The sequence below is a fragment of the Crassostrea angulata genome, chromosome 9 (genome assembly GCF_025612915.1).
Source record: "Crassostrea angulata isolate pt1a10 chromosome 9, ASM2561291v2, whole genome shotgun sequence".
NCBI lineage: Eukaryota > Metazoa > Mollusca > Bivalvia > Ostreida > Ostreidae > Magallana > Magallana angulata.
This window is the reverse complement of record NC_069119.1, coordinates 5,875,283-5,896,396: the sequence shown is the minus strand read 5'-3', so window position 1 is coordinate 5,896,396 and position 21,114 is coordinate 5,875,283. Positions and strand designations below refer to the sequence as shown.

Sequence of the window (21,114 nt, the reverse complement as noted above, 5' to 3'; positions counted from 1 at the left end):
GAGAAATTGAAATGAATGGTTTAATGATATGGTATGCTATGCTGTGGTATGGTATGCTATGAGATTTGAACCAAAACGCCTCCATACCCACAAGAGTTCCACACATTTCAAAGTAAAATGATTAGAAGACGAAGTTTACCACTAATCTGCAATGTGAAAATTCATTCTTTTTAATAAAAATATTTTTAAAATATTCTTTAAAATCCTTTTGTATGCTATGCTATGGTATGCTATAGTATGCTATGGTTTTATATGACGAATGAGAATCTATGAGATTGTATGCTATTGTATGATATTTCAATGCTATGGTATGAGATTCCAATGCTATTCTATGAGATTTTGATGCAATGCTATGCTATGGTGTATGTTGTAAAAGATATGCTTGAACTGACTTTATGTACATTTATTTTTGTAAAATTCAAAGTAGTACATTTTATTCAGTAACGTGGTTTGGACGGAGCAACTATTTTACTTTTGAGTAAATTAGGTGATTTACGCAAAAATTGCAATTAAGCAATATATTGTAACTATTACGAGTTAGAATGAAAGAGAAATAAAGAGAAAGAAAGAAAGAAAGAGAAAGAGAATTTCAAAATTGTGCAATCCTCAAATATAAATCGTGTTATCGGGCCTTAGACCAGTATTTGAGTTTTTTAGTTCTGATTTAGCAAGATGTTCTGGTGCACTTTCTAATTCTATATCTTTTTTATATTAACAGAATCTTCCATTGGAGTCTTCTATAGGTGGCACTGACTGCTCAAAGTCGCAATACTTCTATTCCATTCTCCTGTGCCTCCTTTTTTTAGCCCCTAGGGGTGGCTGTTTTTCAATATATATATCTGTATTTTTGTCCTCCTAAAATTGATACCAGCGATTGGCCTGGCACATCTAAATGCACAATGTATTTACATTATAACCCACGTTATCGTCGTCAAGGTATTTAACCCCTAAGTCCTCGTCTCTCAGAATCGGAACTCGGCACTGTGTTTAACGAATGAATTTATGATACGCGCATGGTACCTCACTATTTTGATTTTTTTGTACCTAACAGCGCTATAATCTTTCGCTCTGCATGATGACTTCTTCCAGGTCAAATTTCGTTTGTTTAACTGTGAACGATGATGGGCGGGAAAAGAAAATCTCCATGATATTCTCGTTTCGTTCTTCTGCTAAGACGAGTGTTCTTTGTAAAGAAATTTCCGGATTATTCACGAGAGTGTATGTTAACAGCCACTTCCATCGGGCTTTCTTTCTCTTTTTAAAATTTGCAAAGCACAGAACAATGATAAGTGTTTATCTTCGAAATCAGTATGCATATCAATATTTTTCTGTAAATTTGTATGGAAACATAATCATTCCACCTACCCCATCCAATGTACCCCACCTGATATCCAGCATATCTCATGCTACCAACCTTGTAGTCAAAAAATGCATGATTCAAGATTATTAAATGATTGAATGAAACATATAAATATGTATATATTGAGGTACAGTTTTAACTGGGTTTTCCAACGGAAAAATCCGGTTATTAAAATGGTGAAAATGGCGGGTGGGCGGGCGGCTGCCAAAAGGGTACCCTCATTGTACACATAACTACTCCTACAGTTTACAAGATAGGAAGTTGTTCCTTTGCAGATTAATTGTACATAGATAAGAGGTGTGCATGTTGCTAGGATTTTGAGTTCCGATAATTTATGAAAAAAATACCAGCTTTTGAACTTAGTCATTTTTGGCAAAATATTGCATAGAGGGTACCCTCATTGTACGGAAAACTCATCCTACAGTTCTCGAGATAGGAAATTGTTCTTTTGCAGATCAATTGTACATACATCTATATCAGAGGTGCGCATATTGCTAGGATTTTGATTACTGATAATTTATGAAAAAAATAGCAGCTTTTGAACTTAGTCATTTTTTGACAAAATATTGCAGATAGGGTACTCCATTTCATTGGATACGGGTTGACATGGATTATGGATATAGTTCACATAAAAGAAGACCCGGTTTGCTACACATTGACAGCTTTTCAATTAGTTTCTTTCAAATATAGGAATTTTTTTTTAATAAAATACAATAACAAGCTAGTAGTTGAAGACGAAAATGTACCTATGTTCCTATATGCATGCTTTCATATATAATTTGATCATTTTATAAAGTGAGGGGGCAGAACTTAAATAAAGGGAATTGGAAGTTAACTGTGTACCTCTACTAAAATTTAGTTTAATATCTTGTTTTTGGTAAAAATGGTATTTCATAAAGTTACAGTGTCAAAGAATAAGTATAGGAAAATAAGTATAAAATTTGGATACTTTATGTTATTCTTTTATTGTTTTTCTACCGAGGGGTCATATGGCAGAGTATCCTTTGAACACCCATATTTAGCCATTGTTGCTCAGGTGAGCGATGTGCCCCGATGGGCCTCTTGTTATTGAATCATATGCATATTTTTAAATTCAAAGAAACCTTGTAAAAAAAAGTACATACATTTCACTAGCATAACAAGCTGATATTTTAAAACTACAGTTTTCTCTTCAAGCACAAGATACATTCATTATGCAAAACAAAAACAACTCTCACGAGGCCCTTCGTACTATCGACATCATATGATTGTGAAGCACTTTAATTTTAACCTTCCTTCCTTACATTCTTATGAAATTTTTTTTTCCTTTTGAAAAAAAAGAACAAACATTTTTTAGGATAGCAAGCTGATTTTTGCTACATTTTATTTTATCTTAAAAAGAATTGGATACATTCAATAAAAAAAAACCTCAATAGGCCACTGGTACTCATTGTTAAAAAGTGATCTTTGGATCAGTCACCCAAATGACACGTGATATATTTAAATCAACTAGTATGAACAGAATCACTGAACCTCCAAATTTTCTTCTTTTTAAGAGCAAGTAGAATTATTTAATACAGCATGATAACAAGAGTAGGTGAATTTTAAAATGAGAAACCTAAATGTTCCATAAAGTGAACCACAATAATTGAATATACAGAATGACCTAAAAACATTTTAATGACGATTATTACGTTTTTTAGGATTCTTAATATGCAAAATAGAATACAATGGGAATAATTCGTATCTATAAGCTATTTGCTACATGTACCATAAAGATGGCGTGTAGCTTTTTTCTTAGCGAATGTATTGTAACGTATAAATTTCGCTGTATCGCTTATCAATAGTATGACAACATATGGAATATTCAAATACAAAATTCTATAATCCGCTCTTCTTTTATTTTCTTTGGTATAAATGCACTGTGTAACTAATTAAATTTCACATTTTGAGTGGGTATGCTTCGTGTGCATTAGCTGACCTGAAAGTATACATGTAAGAACGGTAACTCATGTAACTGCTCTTTCTTTCGTATTTTTTTATTTTTTGATTTTTTGTTAGTATGGAAAAAAAATGTTCTTTGTCAATTATGATACATGTACAAAAAATGTAAAGGAATGTACCCATGTCCTAAGTTTCATTTGTACAAGTATGCTCATTGATGCACATTATAAATGTACATGTACATTCATCATGCATGACCATTACACAAAAATTCGTTGCAGATTTCAAGTCTATTTCTTAAAATGACATCCATTAACTGTTACAGGCAAACTATAATCTTTCGCTCTGTATAATGACATCTTCCAGATCGAGTTTTGTTGATTTAACTGTAAACGATGATGAGCGAGAAAAGAAAATCTCCTTGATATTCTCGTTTCGTTCTTTTGCTAAGACGAGTCTCCGTTGTAGGGAAATTTCCGGATTATTTACGAGAGTGTAGGCTAAGAGCCACTTCCATCGGGCTTTCCTCCTCTTCTTGGCCAACATCTCTTGATATTCATCTACTGTAAAACGAGAAAATTTGGCGCACATGTATTTTAGCGCAAACGCAAGTGCCAGTACATTAACGCAATTATATTTTAGCGCATGCATCTTTTCTTTAAAAAAGAATACAAAAATGTTGTTGTTTGATAAAGGATCATGCCCAAAATTTAGTTCTGTGTTCACTCAAGCACGTGAACAAAGCGACTTTGAATTGTATCTCCCTTGCACGGTAAACTGTCGTTGAAATCAATACACTTACTTTTGTGTAAATCGTCAGTAGATAGATATGAAAACCTCATTTATTGGCGATGATGTGTAATTTTTGTTGGTAAACAAATTTGAGTTATCGGACTTTGAATTTTAAGTGTCGACTTGGATAACACTAGAAGAGTCCCGAAACTAAAAGTGAAATCGAATGCTACATTTACCATTAGTTTCGATCAACATGAGAGCATCTTTTTCACAGTAATTTTACATTAAAAAAATACGTATTGTCTTGTTATCTTTTTATCCACTAATCGGAGATCAAAGAAATTATGATCAATCATGTATTGTCAGCGTTAACGATCGCCACGTTTAATCACATTTTCACCTCGAGGCGCTAAATGAAAGTGGCATGGGAAGAAGCCCAATTTTCAGGGTGCTGATGAGAGATAATAACAAGCAATTAAAACTGAATTAATTAATCCATTATTAGGAACTTCTACCCGATAACCCATACCGTTTACCTGTGTAATTGTTTAAACAAACAGAACCAACAGCATCTGATATTTAAATAAACACTTCTATATAGCCTTAAAAATGACTGACAATATTGTTTTGCAACTTGAAGAAATTTAATACATATGTAAAAAACGTTGGCGCACTATTAATTTTAGCGCTTAGAGGCAGTTGCGCCAAAGGCGCTAAAATTTGTAGTGCGCCATATTTTCTCATTATACAGTATTTGAAACATATATTGCAATATTAAAACAGTTTTTTTTATATTATTCAAAAATGTGAATGAATATCATACATTTTGATTCTATGCGACATTATAATAATGTTATAGCCAAGTTAATTATTTCTCATTGAATGTAAATATATATATTTGCTAACAAAATCTATTGGTCGGTTATATTGTTTTTTCTTTACATCTTTTTCTCTTTTCTTAAGAAAAAACAAATATTCTTAAAAAAAAAAACTACAATTATTTTTCCTATACCTTCGCGGTAAATCAAACTAAATTGTATTAGTGACAAGTTTTATGAATGTAGTTATTTACAACAAACATTTAAACAATTGTGAAACAGAATGCACCAAACGTGCCATATTGACGAGAGAATTGAGCCGACATCAACATAAATACATGATAAACAATTATAAAAAGCGCAACACTGTCAACGAGAAAATTGAGCCGAATTTTTAACACTGTAATGATAACGTCTTTTTTTTTATTCAACGTCAATTATGAAAAATGCAACATTGTTAACAATCTATATTACGTACATGTACAATTAATCAAAATATACTTACAAAGCACTGGTCTTAATATTAAAAAAAACTCACCCCGCAAAACAATATTAAGAATTTTCTTTTCCTTCCTTTTCAACGCCGTTAGCGATTCTGCTTGCAGAATACTAATAAACACCATTGCCACAGGATTTGTATGAGTACTCTCTACATGCATAAATCCACAGTATGCGTCAAAACCTTGAAACAAATTTACAAATATTTACAAAAATTTTAAATAGCAAAATCATGTTAAATTTAATAGAAACATTTTGCATAAAAGCCTAAAAAAAAAGGCGTAAAAAATGAAAATGAAATAATAAAAAATAATGTTATTTTCAAATTCGAAAATACATTGCAACATCATATTTAATTGAAAAAAAATAACATGGAAAGTTTTCGATGTAAAACAAACAAAAGATTTTTGTTATAAGCGTTACCAGGGTCCATCCGTTGGAATTTTTTGGGAAGGGTACTATGATCAAGTCGGGGAAGGAAAAGCGCTCCCAGGATAATGGCTTTAATTATCCTCATCAGACATGAGAAGATTCCAATGAAGATATTGTAGAAAAACATAAAGTATGTAAAGATGAAGAACAGCCGCCTATAACATTACAAAAAAAAATACACAAATAATTTGTCTTCCTATAATTTTGGGTTTTGTTTTAATTTGTTTTGTTTTTGGCTGGGTTTTTTTGTATTGGTTTGGGGGGGGGGGGGGGTAGTTTTTGTTTTTGTTTGGTTTTTTTTTATATTTTTATTATATTTTAGTATATTTGTAGTATATTTTAACGCGTCATCTTAGACTAACAATGTTTATTACAATACAAAATAAAGATAACCTGTTATCCATTGCTAATATATCACCGTTTTCTTGTAGAAAGAGAAACTTTGATAATACAAGCTGTAGAATGTTTAACACCAGGGAGGTGATTAACACTGGCCTGAAAGTAGAATACAACAAACATACATTTTTCTGTAAATCTTAATAATGAAAAATGCATTGAAATTTTGAAATAAGGAAAAAGAGACATTAATATTATAATAGGCCTATATATTTTAATGTTTTAACAGACCTACTAGGTTTTCAAGAAGGCGACTTACTAGAAAAAAATTGAAAATTTATTTTTCAAATCAATATTTTGACACCACTGCCACAACTTGCTATGATATCAAAATTTAAAGTTGCTTTTATTTTCTATGCGAAACATTTTCAATTCTTGTTTCCCCTTCCATTCATAACTCAATAATACACTTTGAAATATGCCGTTACATGAATTCTTGGGCTAACTGATGATTTTTGATTTTTTATTTTTTTTTTTGTCTTTAATATGTAAATAAATGACCAAGATAAATGTGCATATTATTACCAAATAATCATGAATTGTTGCAAAATTAAGTCTTTTATGACATCCCATAAAGTCACTATCGTCGCAATAGCAATGGAAATAACCAACAGCAACAAAAACTGGATGAAAAACCCTAAAAGAGAATATTTGTGCATTTAATGAAATTTGCAAAGCACAGAACAATGCTAAGTGTTTGTCTTCGAAATCAGTATGCATATCAATATTTTGCTGTAAATTTGTATGGAAACATAATCATTCCACCTACCCCATCCAATGTATCCCACCTGATATCCAGCATATCTCATGCTACCAACCTTGTAGTCAAAAGATGCATGATTGCAATGATTCAAGATTATTAAATTATGTACATAATTGTTCCTATACAGTAATGATTTTGCTTGTTTGCGGACATGTTACTATGAAACACGTTGCGAAGAGTAAAATCATCAAAGTTTCTATACATATTTTATTTTATGAGGTTATTGAATGAATATGAATGTGCATATTATTATCATGAAGAGTGGAATTGCACAGCAGGAGTTTATTCAGTAGAAAGAATTATCTCCCTTTTTTCACTCGAACAAAACCTGTACTTACGATTAGACTTGCATTAGATTTTAAGGCTCTCGGTGTGAGATGTTCATTATTTCCTTTGTAGAGTAAAAGCAAATTGTACCTAAAACATCGTAAAATATTATCACAAAAGCTTTGAGTTATTTAGGCAGTGACTTTAATACTATTGTTAACTTTTCACACGACTGGGAATATACCTTAAACACTAAGAAAACAGACACCAAAATTAAATGTATCTTATAATGAAGTATAACTAGCAATAAAAATCTATCACTTTGATTGTGTTTGTTTCCCAACTCCATACTTAAACTTTGGATTTTGGAAAGGTATAGAAAATAAGAAAAATATTCCTTTTAATGAAAACATTGGACTTTTCTTATTGATTTCAATATTAGCTATCAATTTTAATTTTCAAAATGATATTGTGATAGTTTTAAATATAGCTGAGTCGGGAACTTCGTGAATGGTCGGTAGCAAACAAAGAAACATTTTACGAAAGCTTTGCCTAGATCTTTTATGAAGTTGTTTACCAACACTAAAAATAAATTACTGATGGGAATGTGATTTAAAGGGTCTGATATTTATATGTGTTGTAACAAAGGGCCTTACTTGTATGACGCCATATAATGAAGAAGAAACACAACATTAATGGCAAGTGCTACCATCAAAGACGTCAGAAAGCAGCCTGAAAAGGGACACAACAAATTTATTTTAGAAATAAATTGCAAATAAAAAAGTTAACTGGGAAATGAACTTGGTTGGTCACGTGATCAAAGCCTGTGATGCCCAGAGAGAAAGAGCTTCATAAAAGATTGATCTCGTACCAACAAAGTTTATGTCCCGATGAACTTTTTAACTTGCTGTTTATTACTTATATTTACGATTGAGATTGGCAAATCGTCCAAAATCATTAATATAACGATATTTTTAAGTCTACAATATTGCAACCGTCAACCGATAAGTGTGTGGGATAATCATTGTTGCGTCATAAAAAGGTTTATACAGAATTGAACGTTTTCGCTCTCCTTAAGGTACATATAAAGAGGCATATCAGCAAATGTAAATATAACATATCCCGTAGTTAATTAACCAAACAAATCAATATTTTCCTTTATTTTTGCATTTGCAGCTAAATCTAAAAGCATTGCAATTTGGAGGTTTATAAATTGCATTACAATTTACCTCTAAATGCTATAACCAAATAATATGATATGTTCAGGGTGTCCCTGAGGATCGTGGTGGACGGATCTTCTCCAGTTACTGTTTCTCTTCTAACAACATCTAGATTGGCAATCAGACCTTGTTCCGCAATATCGAATAATTGATAAAACACAATGAATAGAAGAAAGGTAAACTGAAAATTAAAAACAAAATACAAAAAAGTCAATATTTTGGGTTTTTTAAGGATGATTCCCACCAATAAAGCAAACATTTATCTTAGAAAATCTTCTTTTTTTTTTACCCATTCACTTAAATATTGTGTCAATGAATTGGTTGCATTTGTGAATCAAGGTCGGTTTTTATCACTTACACCCGATATATTGTTTTTTTTATACAAGCCTTAAAAAGGTATTGTTTAAAAAAAATGAAAGCAATATTATATTCATCGTTGCAATTGAGTTGTATAAAAAAAAAGATTTCTTTGCTATAGACTGGCGTAATCTATAGTTGACAACAATCAATAAGTAAATATATATAAATGTTTCATTTCAGTGCTGTTACATGTATCACATAAGTTTATGATATTGATATGCAATATTCTAAATTAATTTGGAGGAAATAAGTTATATTTTATCTTATGTTATAGTTACCTCATAGAGTAATATAAATCCAACCGTCATTACACTCACTAGCCTAGCTGAATACCGGAAACCTTAAAAGAAAACAATAAACAATGTTTAAACAAGAGGCCAATTGGCCTTAACGGTCATCTGAGTAGCATTGTTCAACCACTATTGAAATAAAACCACTATTGAAATAAATTATTTCAATAGGGTTTGGGAATGTATTTCATTAGAAAAATCACCTTGCAACCACTATTGAAATAAAACCACTATTGAAATAAATTATTTCAATAGTGGTTGGGGACGTATTTCATTAGAAAAATCACTTTGCATCAACTATTGAAATACAACCACTATTGAAGTAATGATTTATAGAGGTTGGGGATGTATTTCATGATAAGAACTACTTTACAGACACCATTAAAGTTCAACTATTATTATTTTTTTTTAATTATAGATAGAAATGAATTACTTATAATCATAACTATGTAATCACTATTATGTAACACATTTGGAAAGAAAGAAGTTGTATATCATATTGCAAACTATTTTGAAATGCAAGAAATCTAATATCTAATATCAAATATACAATTATGGTACAATTTTCTCTGCTGTGTAGAAGTAAATAACCAATTCTTGCAGATAAACATGCATATACATTTGTTTTTATTTAACAAACAATTCAAATACACAATTAAGGTACTAAAGACTTGCATATTTTATGGTAATAGCAATCAAGACTATGATGTAAATGTACTTATTTTAGGATTTTCACTGTTGTGCAGAAATGATTATTCCTCGCAGATTAACATATAGAATTGATTCATATTTTATGTTACCTTTAACGAGGCTGGGTCTAATTTGTTCTGCCCTAGATTTTTGAATGAAATGTTTTACATGAATTTCTACCGATATAATTATCATTTTAAGATAAAAAAAAATAAGACATTTACCACATCGTTTGTTTAGGAGGTCATCTCAAAGTTTGTTAATTTTTAACATAGGACCCTATGGGATTTTGCTTGAAATGTATGAATTTTGCACATTTTTTACATTTTTTTAAAACTTCTGTCCTAGGGATTTTCTTTTCTGTTCTACATATCAAAGTTATTGCTAAAAGGCATCAACTGGTCAAATAAAAAAAACCTTTTACCTCCTGGTTTGATTCTGGGGTCTTATCAAAATTGATTTTTGGATGCCCAATTTCCCAGATTTGTCAGATAATGGCTATTTTTTATTTGACAAAGGCGGAAATGGTGATTTTTATAGTATTATCAAAACAATCAGACATATTTAAGTAATAGATAAATATATAACATCACATATTAAGGGTCATTAATATAAAATACATGGTTACTGTCTTGAAATATATGATTTAAGCTATATTTAGGCGGGTTGAGAAAACGTGACAGAGGGCTAGGCTTGCTAAACCCTCTTCACGTTTTCGACCCGAGCCCAAATATAGCTTATACTTCGAGACTTTTATGTTTATTCTACAATATAACATTAATTTTACGCATCTAAGGAGCTATTTTCAACCAATTTTGCTGAATATCTTCAGTTGAAACTATCACGCCATGGCGTCAACCAAGCAAAATAGTGACGTCACAATACAAATGAAACGCTGCGCGAAAGCGTGCGTACTCGTTCTGTACTCGGCCTCGTTAAGATATATCATGTTTTATGGAAATTGTAAATTATTTATATACTAGAAGACAACGTTGTAAATTGTAAGAACTTCCATTCAAAACCCCTGCATATTAAAAAATAATTTATAGCTTATATATCATTATAGATTTATGTAATAATGAATATCACTATTAAGACAAACAATTTCAATGATGGTTGGGGATGTACTTCATTAAGACCAATATTGAATGAAATAAATTATTTCAATAGTGGTTGGGTATGTGTTTCATTATAACCACTATTGAAATAAATTATTTCAATAGGGGTTAGGTATGCATTTCATTACAACCACTATTGAATTAATTGATTTTAATTGTGGTTAAGGATGCGGTTCATTACAACCTTTATTGAAATAAAATATTTTAAAAGTGTTAGGATGTTATTCTAATGCCTATTACTCCTGTGCGTAACACTTTCGGTTCCAGATGACAGGTAGTATGAAAAACATGACCATATAGGGGAAATCAAAGAACATCATAATCAAAAAAGAATTCATCATCTCATAAGACATACTTCTTTTTTAAAGAAACTCCCCTGGCAGAAAGGAAAACGTTACAAAGAGACATAATAATAGACATAAAATTGAAATGCATCATCAACCACTATTGAAATACTTTATTTCAATAGTGGTTGAAATGAAAGGTATCCCCAACCACTATTGAAATGAATTATTTCAATAGTGGTTGAAATTAATCGCATCCTTAACCACTATTGAAATAATATATTTCAATAGAGGTCGTAGTGAAGTAATCCCCAACCCCTATTGAAATAATATATATTAATAGTGATATTTATAATAATATTTATCAATAAATAATTATTCAATATACAGGGAGTTTGAATAGAAGTTCTGGCAATTTACAAGATGTTCACAATTGTGCAAATAATATACAATATTATAGGACATGATATGTTTGTAGAAAGAGAAATGTAAAGACAAAAATGTAAATTTTCAAAGAAAAATTAATGTAGAAATTCATTCTAAGCTACGATTGAAAAAAATCATTTTAATTGTAGTTGTTCTTCAACAGTGTCTGTAAATTGATTTTCAAAATGGAATACATCCCGGAATACGATTTAAATATTTTGTTTTAGTAGTGGTTTTATTTCAATAGTGGTTGTAAAGTGATTCTTCAGATGAAATACATTCCCAACCAGTATTAAAATAATTTATTTCAATAGTGGTTTTATTTCAATAGTGGTTGCAAAGTGATTTTTCTAATGAAATGCATTCCCAACCACTATTGAAATAATTTATTTCAATAGTGGTTTTATTTCAATAGTGGTTGCAACATAGCATATGTCCCATACACAAACTTGTCATGGAGTCTCAAATATGCATCAAATTAATTAGGTTTCATACTGGAGTAGAAAAATTATAAATTTGTAATGACGACCACATTTCAAAAAGAACTGTGAATCCTATAATTTCGGTGAAAAAGTAAAAGATCTGGTCTACAAAATCATGAATTCAGTTTTCCTTTCAGGTGTGGGAGTAAAGAAGATAATTTTTTAAAGTTATATGCATTAACATCTATACATCCATTTTGGCCCTACCCTAGAGTCAAAACCAATCCTTGAGGGAACATGAAAATTAAAATTTCAGTAGAGGACTTCCTGGTAAACATAATTATTAGTCAGTTTTTTTTTATACAGATGTGTGAGAAAAGAGACGAAAATTTTTAAACATTATATGCATTAACACTATATTGCCATATTGCGCCCCCCCCCCCCCTTCATGTCCTGAACCCCTGACCCAGGGGCCATGAATTTCACAATTTAGGTAAAGGGGATTGTGGATATCATAACCATGTATTCAGTTTTTTGCCCACATGTGTGGGAGTAGAGAAGAAGATTTTTAAGATTTTAAAACATTTTTACTATATGGCCATATTGGCCCCACCCTAGAGCCTGAACACCTAACAAAGGGGTCATGAATTTCACAATTTTAGTAGAGGCCCTCATGGACATCACAACCATGTGTTTAGTTTTTTGCTCACATGTGTGGGAGTAGAGAAGAAGATTTTTTAAGATTTAAAACATTTTTACTATATGGCCATATTGGCCCCACCCTAGAGCCTGAACACCTAACAAAGGGGTCATGAATTTCAAAATGTTGGTAGAGGGCCTCATGGACATCATAACCATGCATTAAGTTTTTAACAAATATATATGGGAGAAGAGAGGAAGACTTTCTAAGATTTAATACATGTTTACTATATGGCCATATTGGCCCCACCCTAGAGCCTGAATCCCTGACCCAGGGGTCATGAATTTCACAATTTTGAAAGAGGGCCTCATGGACATCATAATCAAGCATTTAGTTTTTAACAAATATATATGATAGGAGAGAAGAAGATTTTATAAGATTTAATACATTATTACTATTTGGCCATATTGGCCCCACCCTAGATCCTGAACCCCTGACCCAGGGGTCATGAATTTCACAATTTAGGTAGAGGGCTTCATGGACATCATAATTATGCATTTAGTTTTTATAAAATATATATGGTAGTAGAGAAAAAGATTTTCTAAGATTTAATACATTTTTATTATATGACCATATTGGCTCCACCCTAGAGCCAGAACCCCTGACCCAGGGGCCATATATTTCACAATTTAGGTAGAAAGCTTCATGGACAACATAACCATGCAACCAGTTTTTTCCTCACATGCGTGGGAGTAGAGAAGAAGATTTTTGAAAAGTTGGCCTTTTTTGCTTATTTGGCCCCGCCCGTGGCACCCCAGGGGTGGTAAAGCCATGAATTTCACAATTTATATTCTTCTTACCATAGAGATGCTTCACACCAAAAATGGTAACGATTGGCCAGGTAGTTTTCAAGAAGAAGTTAAAAATGTAAAATTGTTAACGCACGACGCACGACGATGGACGAAGACCAATTGCAATAGGTCACCTGAGTGACTCAAGTGACCTAAAAATTATATTATTTGATTTTATTTCTTATTTGCTATTAATTTTGATCTTGGTGTTTTCTTTGTTGTTATGTTTCTTCTTTCTTCTTCTTTTTTTTTTTTGGGGGGGGGAGGGGCATTTATTTTCTCATTTCAATTGTTTTTTTATATAGAAATGGGGATCTAGGGTCTGGTGGATTTTTGGGAGTTGATTTTAATCAACTCTCCTATGCACTTACTCGGGCAAAGCAAATGTGAAACAGTGTTTGGACCTCAGCACAAATCAATACCGCTGACAACACTTAGTTCTTGAAAATAATCGATAAATTCGATGCTATGTATTCTGAAGCATTGTTTTTCAAGAAAACTTTTTTATTAATACCATGAAAATAGTAAGATTTTAAATTGTACATACAGTTTAGATATTTTTTAAAGCCGTATGTATTCCTACGCTAGAGTTCAATGTAGTCTCGTTCAACCAGACGCTTGGCTGTCTCCGTTAATATCCAACAAAACAGAGTCTCTCTTGCTTGTCGGAGATAAACGGAGACAGTCGAGCGTTTGGTTGAACAAGACAAGAGTTCAGTCTTGCCTGGATCCATACAATTTCTCAGAAATATTTCGATTACTGATACTACTTGCCATGCAAAATCACATATCGTTGATTTTGAATAAATGATAATCGATAAAATCAACTCCCGTAAGTAGTTCAGTACTTTGATTTTATCTGGTTGGAGGTGCATTAAAAAATTTATCATGTTTTGCAAATAATTGTTTTGAGATGATCACTTCTCAGCCAAGAGTTTACTGACAAGAGCTAATGTGCGGTCAGTTTCACTTTGAGATTAAACAATAAAAATATTTACTTATCAACGAAACTTGAAAAGGTCTGGAATACCTTTTGTATTATTGTAGAAAACTTTTCCCGGCAAGGATTTCAGCAGAAATATCAGTTTTTCCTTAGCTCCATCAGGGGGCCTGCATCAAATAATTCAAAATACTGGTTATTATACAATAACCCTCTATCAATATAAATGAAAAGCGCATAGGAAAAAACAAGTCAAAATTATAATTTTTGAAAACTCAAAAAAAAAATCTTATGAAAAATGTATATTTTATCACGTAGAAGTAGTACATTTGTTTTTACACTTTCAAAACAGTTAAGCCAAGAGCGAATACATTTTAAGTTAAATGAGAGATATATGTATGTAAATCAAGCGTCGACATACGAAGGAGGTGGAGGGGGTCTTTTAAACAGCTTTGTGACGTGGATGCCTTGGTAAGACTTGCGAATGGATTCATAGAGGTCCTCGCTGCTCTCAAAGTCCACTGCTAGTTTAGTTTTCTTCACTGGTTTTGCAATGGAAAGAACGAATCTGACGGGGAGACTAAAGGTCAGATAGAGGTAACATAGCATTTCCGGCAGTACCCCAATGATAAGGATCAAATAGGAAATCTGAAAATTAAAATTATATAAACTGTGTGTTAATTTCTAATATTTCTATTTTTTTTTTGGTTTTGGCTAATAAAATAATGAAACATACTTAAAATTACATTTAGGAATTGCAGTTCTGTCCGGAAATTGACCAAATGCCAGAGAAATTAGTATATGATATCCAAAAGCTGTTCAACGTTACTTCAAATTTAATGTTTTATCCGTATATGTTTTCTCGCATATGATAATCCTCATGTGAATAACCAAAGTACTTACAACCATTTCTTGTGTACAAAATGAATTTGCAAAAAATTCAGCCGTAAAAACCCAAGAGAATAAGGTTGCTACGAGGTATCCCATTGGGCTTCCTACGGAAATTCCTGCGAACAAGGGGAAGTAACCCATGCCATATATCAACATGGATACCAGGGCTATGAAAACTGTAATGAGAAGCCAAAATCAAATTAATTTTGAAATTAATATGTATATTTTATGAAATTCTTTTCTTATTTTCGGAAGAAAAAATATATAAACATTTGCTTTAGCAACATGAAGGTTCAAGATAAACTTATAGACAGGAAAAAGTAATAAAAACCTTTTAAATAAGCTGGTCCGTCGTAGTTAAAGGCATGTTTAGCATCAAACACGATAGTTGCACAAAGTTGTGCTAGTGTTCCAAAAGCAGCAGCGTAGGAAAATCTGTGAGACCTCTTCATCACATCCATTGGGCTGTAAAAATAGCACTTGGGGTTTTTTAACTGTTGTAAAAGTATTGCAGTTTGATTAACATCGTAATTGTGTATTAATTATGACTTACAATACAAGACCTGGTCGTCCATTTAGCAAATGAAGTTTTTGTTTTGTTCTTCGTGTAGAAAATGCCAAAAGTATAGTTGATATTGCCTGCAAAAGTTTTACATTAATTTTACATGAGTTTAGTTTACAAGGGAAAATATACAGCTTAAAGTACTAGTAATAACTATTACTAAAAACAATATAAACTTAAGATAAAGAACGTTTATCTAGAGACACAAGAAAATATGTAGAATATTAATTCAACATTTTTAATCCGTGGTTCCAGCAGACCTTTTAATTGTGTGTTAAATGTTCATTTTATTGTCTTTCTTCTTTCACTTTAGGGTATTTATTGTTGTTGATTCATTGCATTTTTGGGGCATATAACTGCCTTATTGTAATTGTGTAGTTGTACTTTGTTAATATATTATAAATCTATGAATTCAACCACCTTGTCCAATAATTTCCCTATGTCTCAGTTTTACAACTTTTCTCATATGCAACATTACTATACATTTGCAATACAATTGAGTATATTTTTAACTTAAATGTCAACCTCGTTTTATTTTAAAAACATTAACGAAGATATTAAGTGAAAATATTATGTTGCATCTTTAAACGAAAATGTTGTGCTGCCTATTTGTAGCCGCGAAGAAAGATTTATAATTCGATGAAGCATAATTAACTTTAGACTGTCAGAGGCAGGGATAAACTTACCGCCGGGATAAGCAGATATAGCCGGAATTCCTGGTGAGGGATTACCTTAGAACAGCCCCTACTGTATAATACAACACAATAAAAACATTACTGTATTTAAGGAATGAATTCAATATTTATTTGTTTTGTACGATATAAAATGGTTTGGGGCAGTTTACGCTTTATAAACCGCGATTTATAAAAAAAGCGTAAACTGTTTCAAACCATTTTATATCGTATAAAACTAATAAATATTGAATTCATTGCTTATAGCGAGCGAAGCGAGCTCTAAGAACCAGTGTGCGCGGGAAAAAGAACGAGCTAAACCTACATTTCATCAAACAAAATTTTTTGTCTACGTCCCATAATGCTCTCTAATGTTTTCACCCGTGGTGCTATGCCAAAAATGGCCGACTTTTAACTCGTAATTTACAGTGACTTAAAGTTTGAAGACACGTTTTGAGTACCGCATATGCTTTGGCGAGACTCAAAAGATTTGTTACATGCTTCGATACCTCCGCAATGAGTCGAGAAACGTAAACAAAGACGAGCAAAGTCATGGATGACGTCACAGTGCACTCGCGCTATATTTCCCGCGATAAATTTAGAGGTGGATCAAACATCTGTAATGCGTGTACTACCTATTTCAGTATAGACTGCAATACCTGCCTCATTGACATATGATTTGATTTTAATTTTTTTAATGTAGAGATTTTATGTATATATATTAGCAAGAGCCATACTTTACTGTCATATCGATCCATTGTGCATGAATGAGTAGGGAGGAAATAAACAATAGGACATTTTGAAATAAATAAAAAGGAATCAAATAAAAAAATAAACAGTTAAAAAAATTATGTAGATATGGCATATAGTCAGACCATTAAATTTAAAAGTGGTAAATTACACACCTACAAACAGGTACCGGTATCTCTCTCTCTCTCTCTCTCTCTCTCTCTCTCTCTCTCTCTCTCTCTCTCTCTCTCTCTCTCTCTCTCTGGGAAGGGGGTTGCGCTGTATGTATCATAACCATTAGTACCTTTGGCATACTTATTGTAGAGCAATATACTCTCTCAAAAATGCTTTGACGTTCGTTGATACCTATATAAATAAAACTATAAGTTAACAATGATGCAAGGTATGTGTATAATTCTTGCTGCGCTCGCCAGAACGGTAGCACCGTAAAACATATAAAATAAATCATATAAAATAAAATTTTTTACTCTTCATTGTAGATAAGAACGGTCATTTGACCTTTAAAATGACGTAAAATTCTACAAAATTCAAACGAAACGTCAGGCGTATTGATACGTTTTGACGCTAGTCTTACTATGACGTAGGCAACATTCTTTATACGATATAAAATAATTTTTTAGCCGATCAGAAAGCGCGTTACAACCAGAATTAAATTATACAGGGTTATTTTCGCCCCGTGTAATTTTCGCCCTTCTTCTCTTGGAAACAGTTTTGCCCCGTATTGAAATGGCGCAGACATAATTTTATTTAACTAAAGAAAGATAAAACAAGACATTAGAATTCGCACATTCTTATATTTGCCCGCTGACAACAAGGGCAAGAGGGGCGAAGATAAAACGGGGATGAATATTTCCCTGTATACAGTACCTACAGCATTCATTAGGTTGTAAACCCAAAATACATGTCAGAATTTTGGGGTTCTTATAAAGAACACTTTAATTGTTTTTCTTCATTTAATATGATTACGGTTGTATAAAAGCACGCCAATGACAGTCATAATGGTGTTATACTTACTAAACTAGTGTGTATGTGAAGTTTGTGTTCACTCTGTCTAATCCCAGGAAGGATCCTAACAGGTGTCCAATAGATGACATGATAATGAGTTAGAGTCAACCTTTTTAAAAAAAAAATCAACTTTATTGTTCAATCAACCAAACAAGAAGACCACGATAAAAACGAATATTCATATGATTTTGCTGTATATCATTTGCAAAATGTTACTTGTAATTTCAGTGAATCAGTTTTACAACCAATAAATAAGTATTTTTTTTTCAATACAGTCACCGGGAAATAAGAGCTACAGTCAATGCATTTCTTTAATTTTATTTTGGCGCTTACTTACTTAATCTGAAGTGTGTCTTTTTTTAATGTTTATTTTTTTTCCATTCTTTAGTACTGTGTTTAGATTGTGATAAATAATTTTTTTTTTACATCTTGGCAATGGAAAGCAATAATTTTCACCTCTTTGTTTGTGTGGTTAGAATTCATGGCATAATTGCTTGAGATGTCCATTTCTTGACATCCTCTATTCGTTTAATGTAATCAAAAACTTTTGAATCTTTTCGTTTAAATACTAGACCTATCTTTTTGTCACCCCTCATCTCATTATAAATTTTGTTTCTGTAACGATGAATATTATTATATACGAGTCTCTCTCTCTCTCTCTCTCTCTCTCTCTCTCTCTCTCTCTCTCTCTCTCTCTCTCTCTTATTGTTTCTTTTATTTTTTATTTAATATATTGAAAAGCAACAACTTTAGATTTAAATTATCTAATCGAATACTAAAAATCATTTAACATTCTATGTATCCAAATTTGAATAAAATACACTTTAATGAATGCCCAATGTAAAACCATCTCGTTCTGTCTTAATTCGCATTTAACATACTATTTATACTAGAGATGAGGATTGTTTTGGTTTTATGTTCCACACATTGAAGGTTTTAGTATATACATCCGTCTCGCAGATGATTTTAAGGTAAACAAAACAAGAAAAAATATTTTATGATAGGTCGTTCTTGGTATTGAATAAATTTCTTCTCTCTTTGTTATGCGTCACTTATTTTACTGTCAAATATTGTTCCATGGTATTCGTAAATAGGTGTAATTAATGTTTTGGTAGGACTGACTGATTGAAAGATTACTAGAAGTTGGACTACAATTACATGATGTAGGAGCATCAAATATTTAGACCGTCTTTTTTTTTTATTACAGGGAATAAGAAAGAATTCATCGAAAATCAATAAAAAGTGAGGTTGTTAATGATCCACTCTTAGCAAGGGATGTTTTGTCTGTCACAGATTTTATGAACAGGACCACTTTCTGACAGGTATATCACCCACCCTCCGTTCAATTCATTCCCTTATCATTACCCTAGTAACGTACCTGAAGAGAGTGTCAACAAAAATGGCCCACAGTTCACTGAATATTCCAAAGGTTTATTACACGCTTCCTGATCACGCCATCCTTTCACATTCCTCGTTGTTTAACTTATAGTACACACGACTGTTATTGAAGTTGCGCCTTGAATACAATGTTTTAAACCACTTATTGCAAACTTGTCAAGTCATCTGATACACGATTGATGCAAACTAGTCTACTGGCAATGAAGAAGGGAGCCGTTATTGGGTCATACTTCGCTCTATTAAACACAGAGAAGTTATTGACCGCTAAAGGAAGTTACATGAACCAATCTGTTTTCATTTTTTTTTTTACATTTCACTGAACACAACTTAATTATATGAATTATACTAGGTCTACAAAAGGTAGTGTTTTGCATAAAACAAAACATTACATGAATGACAAAGGGCACTACACTTGATTGACTGAAAACTATCTTTGAGAGGGATTTCAAAACTTTCGTGGCAAAACTTCAATAATGAAATTTAACATACATTCTTGAAAAGAAAAGATTGAATTTGTTAAAACAATATTCGCTAAAACGTTCATTATTTTCAAATTAATTTCCTTCGATAATAATCAGTTGGCCATGACTTACTGTTCTGATTCTATTCAGCTTTAAGTTTGTTCTGCAATATTGTGGTGAGTAGAACTGACGAAGATATGTGTTTTTGGTTTGTTTTTTTTTGTTTTGTTTTTTTTTTTTTGGGGGGGGGGTGCTGAGACTGAGAGAATTGGTTTTCTTGTATCTCGTTGTCAACTTTGACACTGTGCTTTGATATTCCCAAAACGTTCTAGATACTTATAATTATATGTTGTATTGATGAACCAGCTTGCAATATCCCTACAGCTCAAAATTTCACTGTAGGCGACAACAAAGTGGTTTACCTATACATGTACACATATCGACGTTTACCCATGCTGACATAAATATGAATGTCCTGGAGCAGAAGGTGCACGTTCAATTTTTTTAAAAGAAAGAAACAGGATGCTCTATGGATAAAAGAAAGACAACTCTAATTTTTACAAAAATTTTGAGTGAAATCAAACTGGTCCAGCTTTTAGTTTTCTCAATACTTTGATTCATCATAGGTAGCGCTATGATTTAGCATCCGGTTATGTAATAGTTTGGTTACATAATATAAAGGGTTTAGCGTTGACTCTAACCGCTTAAAAGTGAACCGTCCACATGACTTCAACTGGGTGATACCAAAGAAGCATAAATGTTTTCATTTCAGCTGCTGCAAGGTGTATCCGCATTATTGTGTGTAAATCGTATAACCAGGTAGATAACTACTAATTTTCATTGGAAATCTCAGATGTTCAATTTTCTCTCTGAACCCATTTTTTTATATAGAATCATAATAATTTTAACCAATAGGTGGGGATCAATGTTCCTGGATATTCAA

General features: G+C 32.0%; 1 protein-coding gene across 2 annotated transcripts; it reads right to left on the bottom strand.

Annotated features, from left to right (window-relative positions):
* Positions 1-2,698: 2,698 nt before the first annotated feature.
* On the bottom strand, positions 2,699-19,907 carry LOC128162366 (stimulated by retinoic acid gene 6 protein-like). Of its 2 annotated transcripts, none has more exons than XM_052825527.1 (18): positions 19,691-19,907; positions 18,322-18,421; positions 16,573-16,633; positions 15,878-15,963; positions 15,656-15,789; positions 15,337-15,500; positions 14,855-15,081; positions 14,524-14,603; positions 9,051-9,112; positions 8,422-8,593; positions 7,849-7,924; positions 7,264-7,342; positions 6,932-6,980; positions 6,688-6,799; positions 6,160-6,261; positions 5,758-5,921; positions 5,375-5,518; positions 2,699-3,846 (listed from the first exon to the last, which is right to left on the bottom strand). In XM_052825527.1, the coding sequence occupies exons 2-18, from the start codon at positions 18,399-18,401 to the stop codon at positions 3,614-3,616; spliced, it is 2,025 nt and encodes a 674-aa protein (XP_052681487.1). In that variant the 5' UTR covers positions 18,402-18,421; positions 19,691-19,907; the 3' UTR covers positions 2,699-3,613. The 2 variants fall into 2 exon arrangements, with proteins under 2 accessions (XP_052681487.1, XP_052681488.1); XM_052825528.1 differs by having other exon boundaries at positions 2,699-3,843; positions 19,691-19,904.
* Positions 19,908-21,114: the final 1,207 nt, after the last annotated feature.

Coding starts and splice junctions, on each gene's coding strand:
- LOC128162366 (XM_052825527.1), bottom strand. CDS start 18,401: ATGTCATCTATTGGACACCTGTTAGGATCCTTCCTGGGATTAGACAGA. Junction 6,981..7,263: donor AATCTAATGCAAGTCTAATC/GTAAGTACAGGT, acceptor TTTGACTACAAG/GTTGGTAGCATGAGATATGC. Junction 6,262..6,687: donor CAACAATTCATGATTATTTG/GTAATAATATGC, acceptor TTCTACTTTCAG/GCCAGTGTTAATCACCTCCC.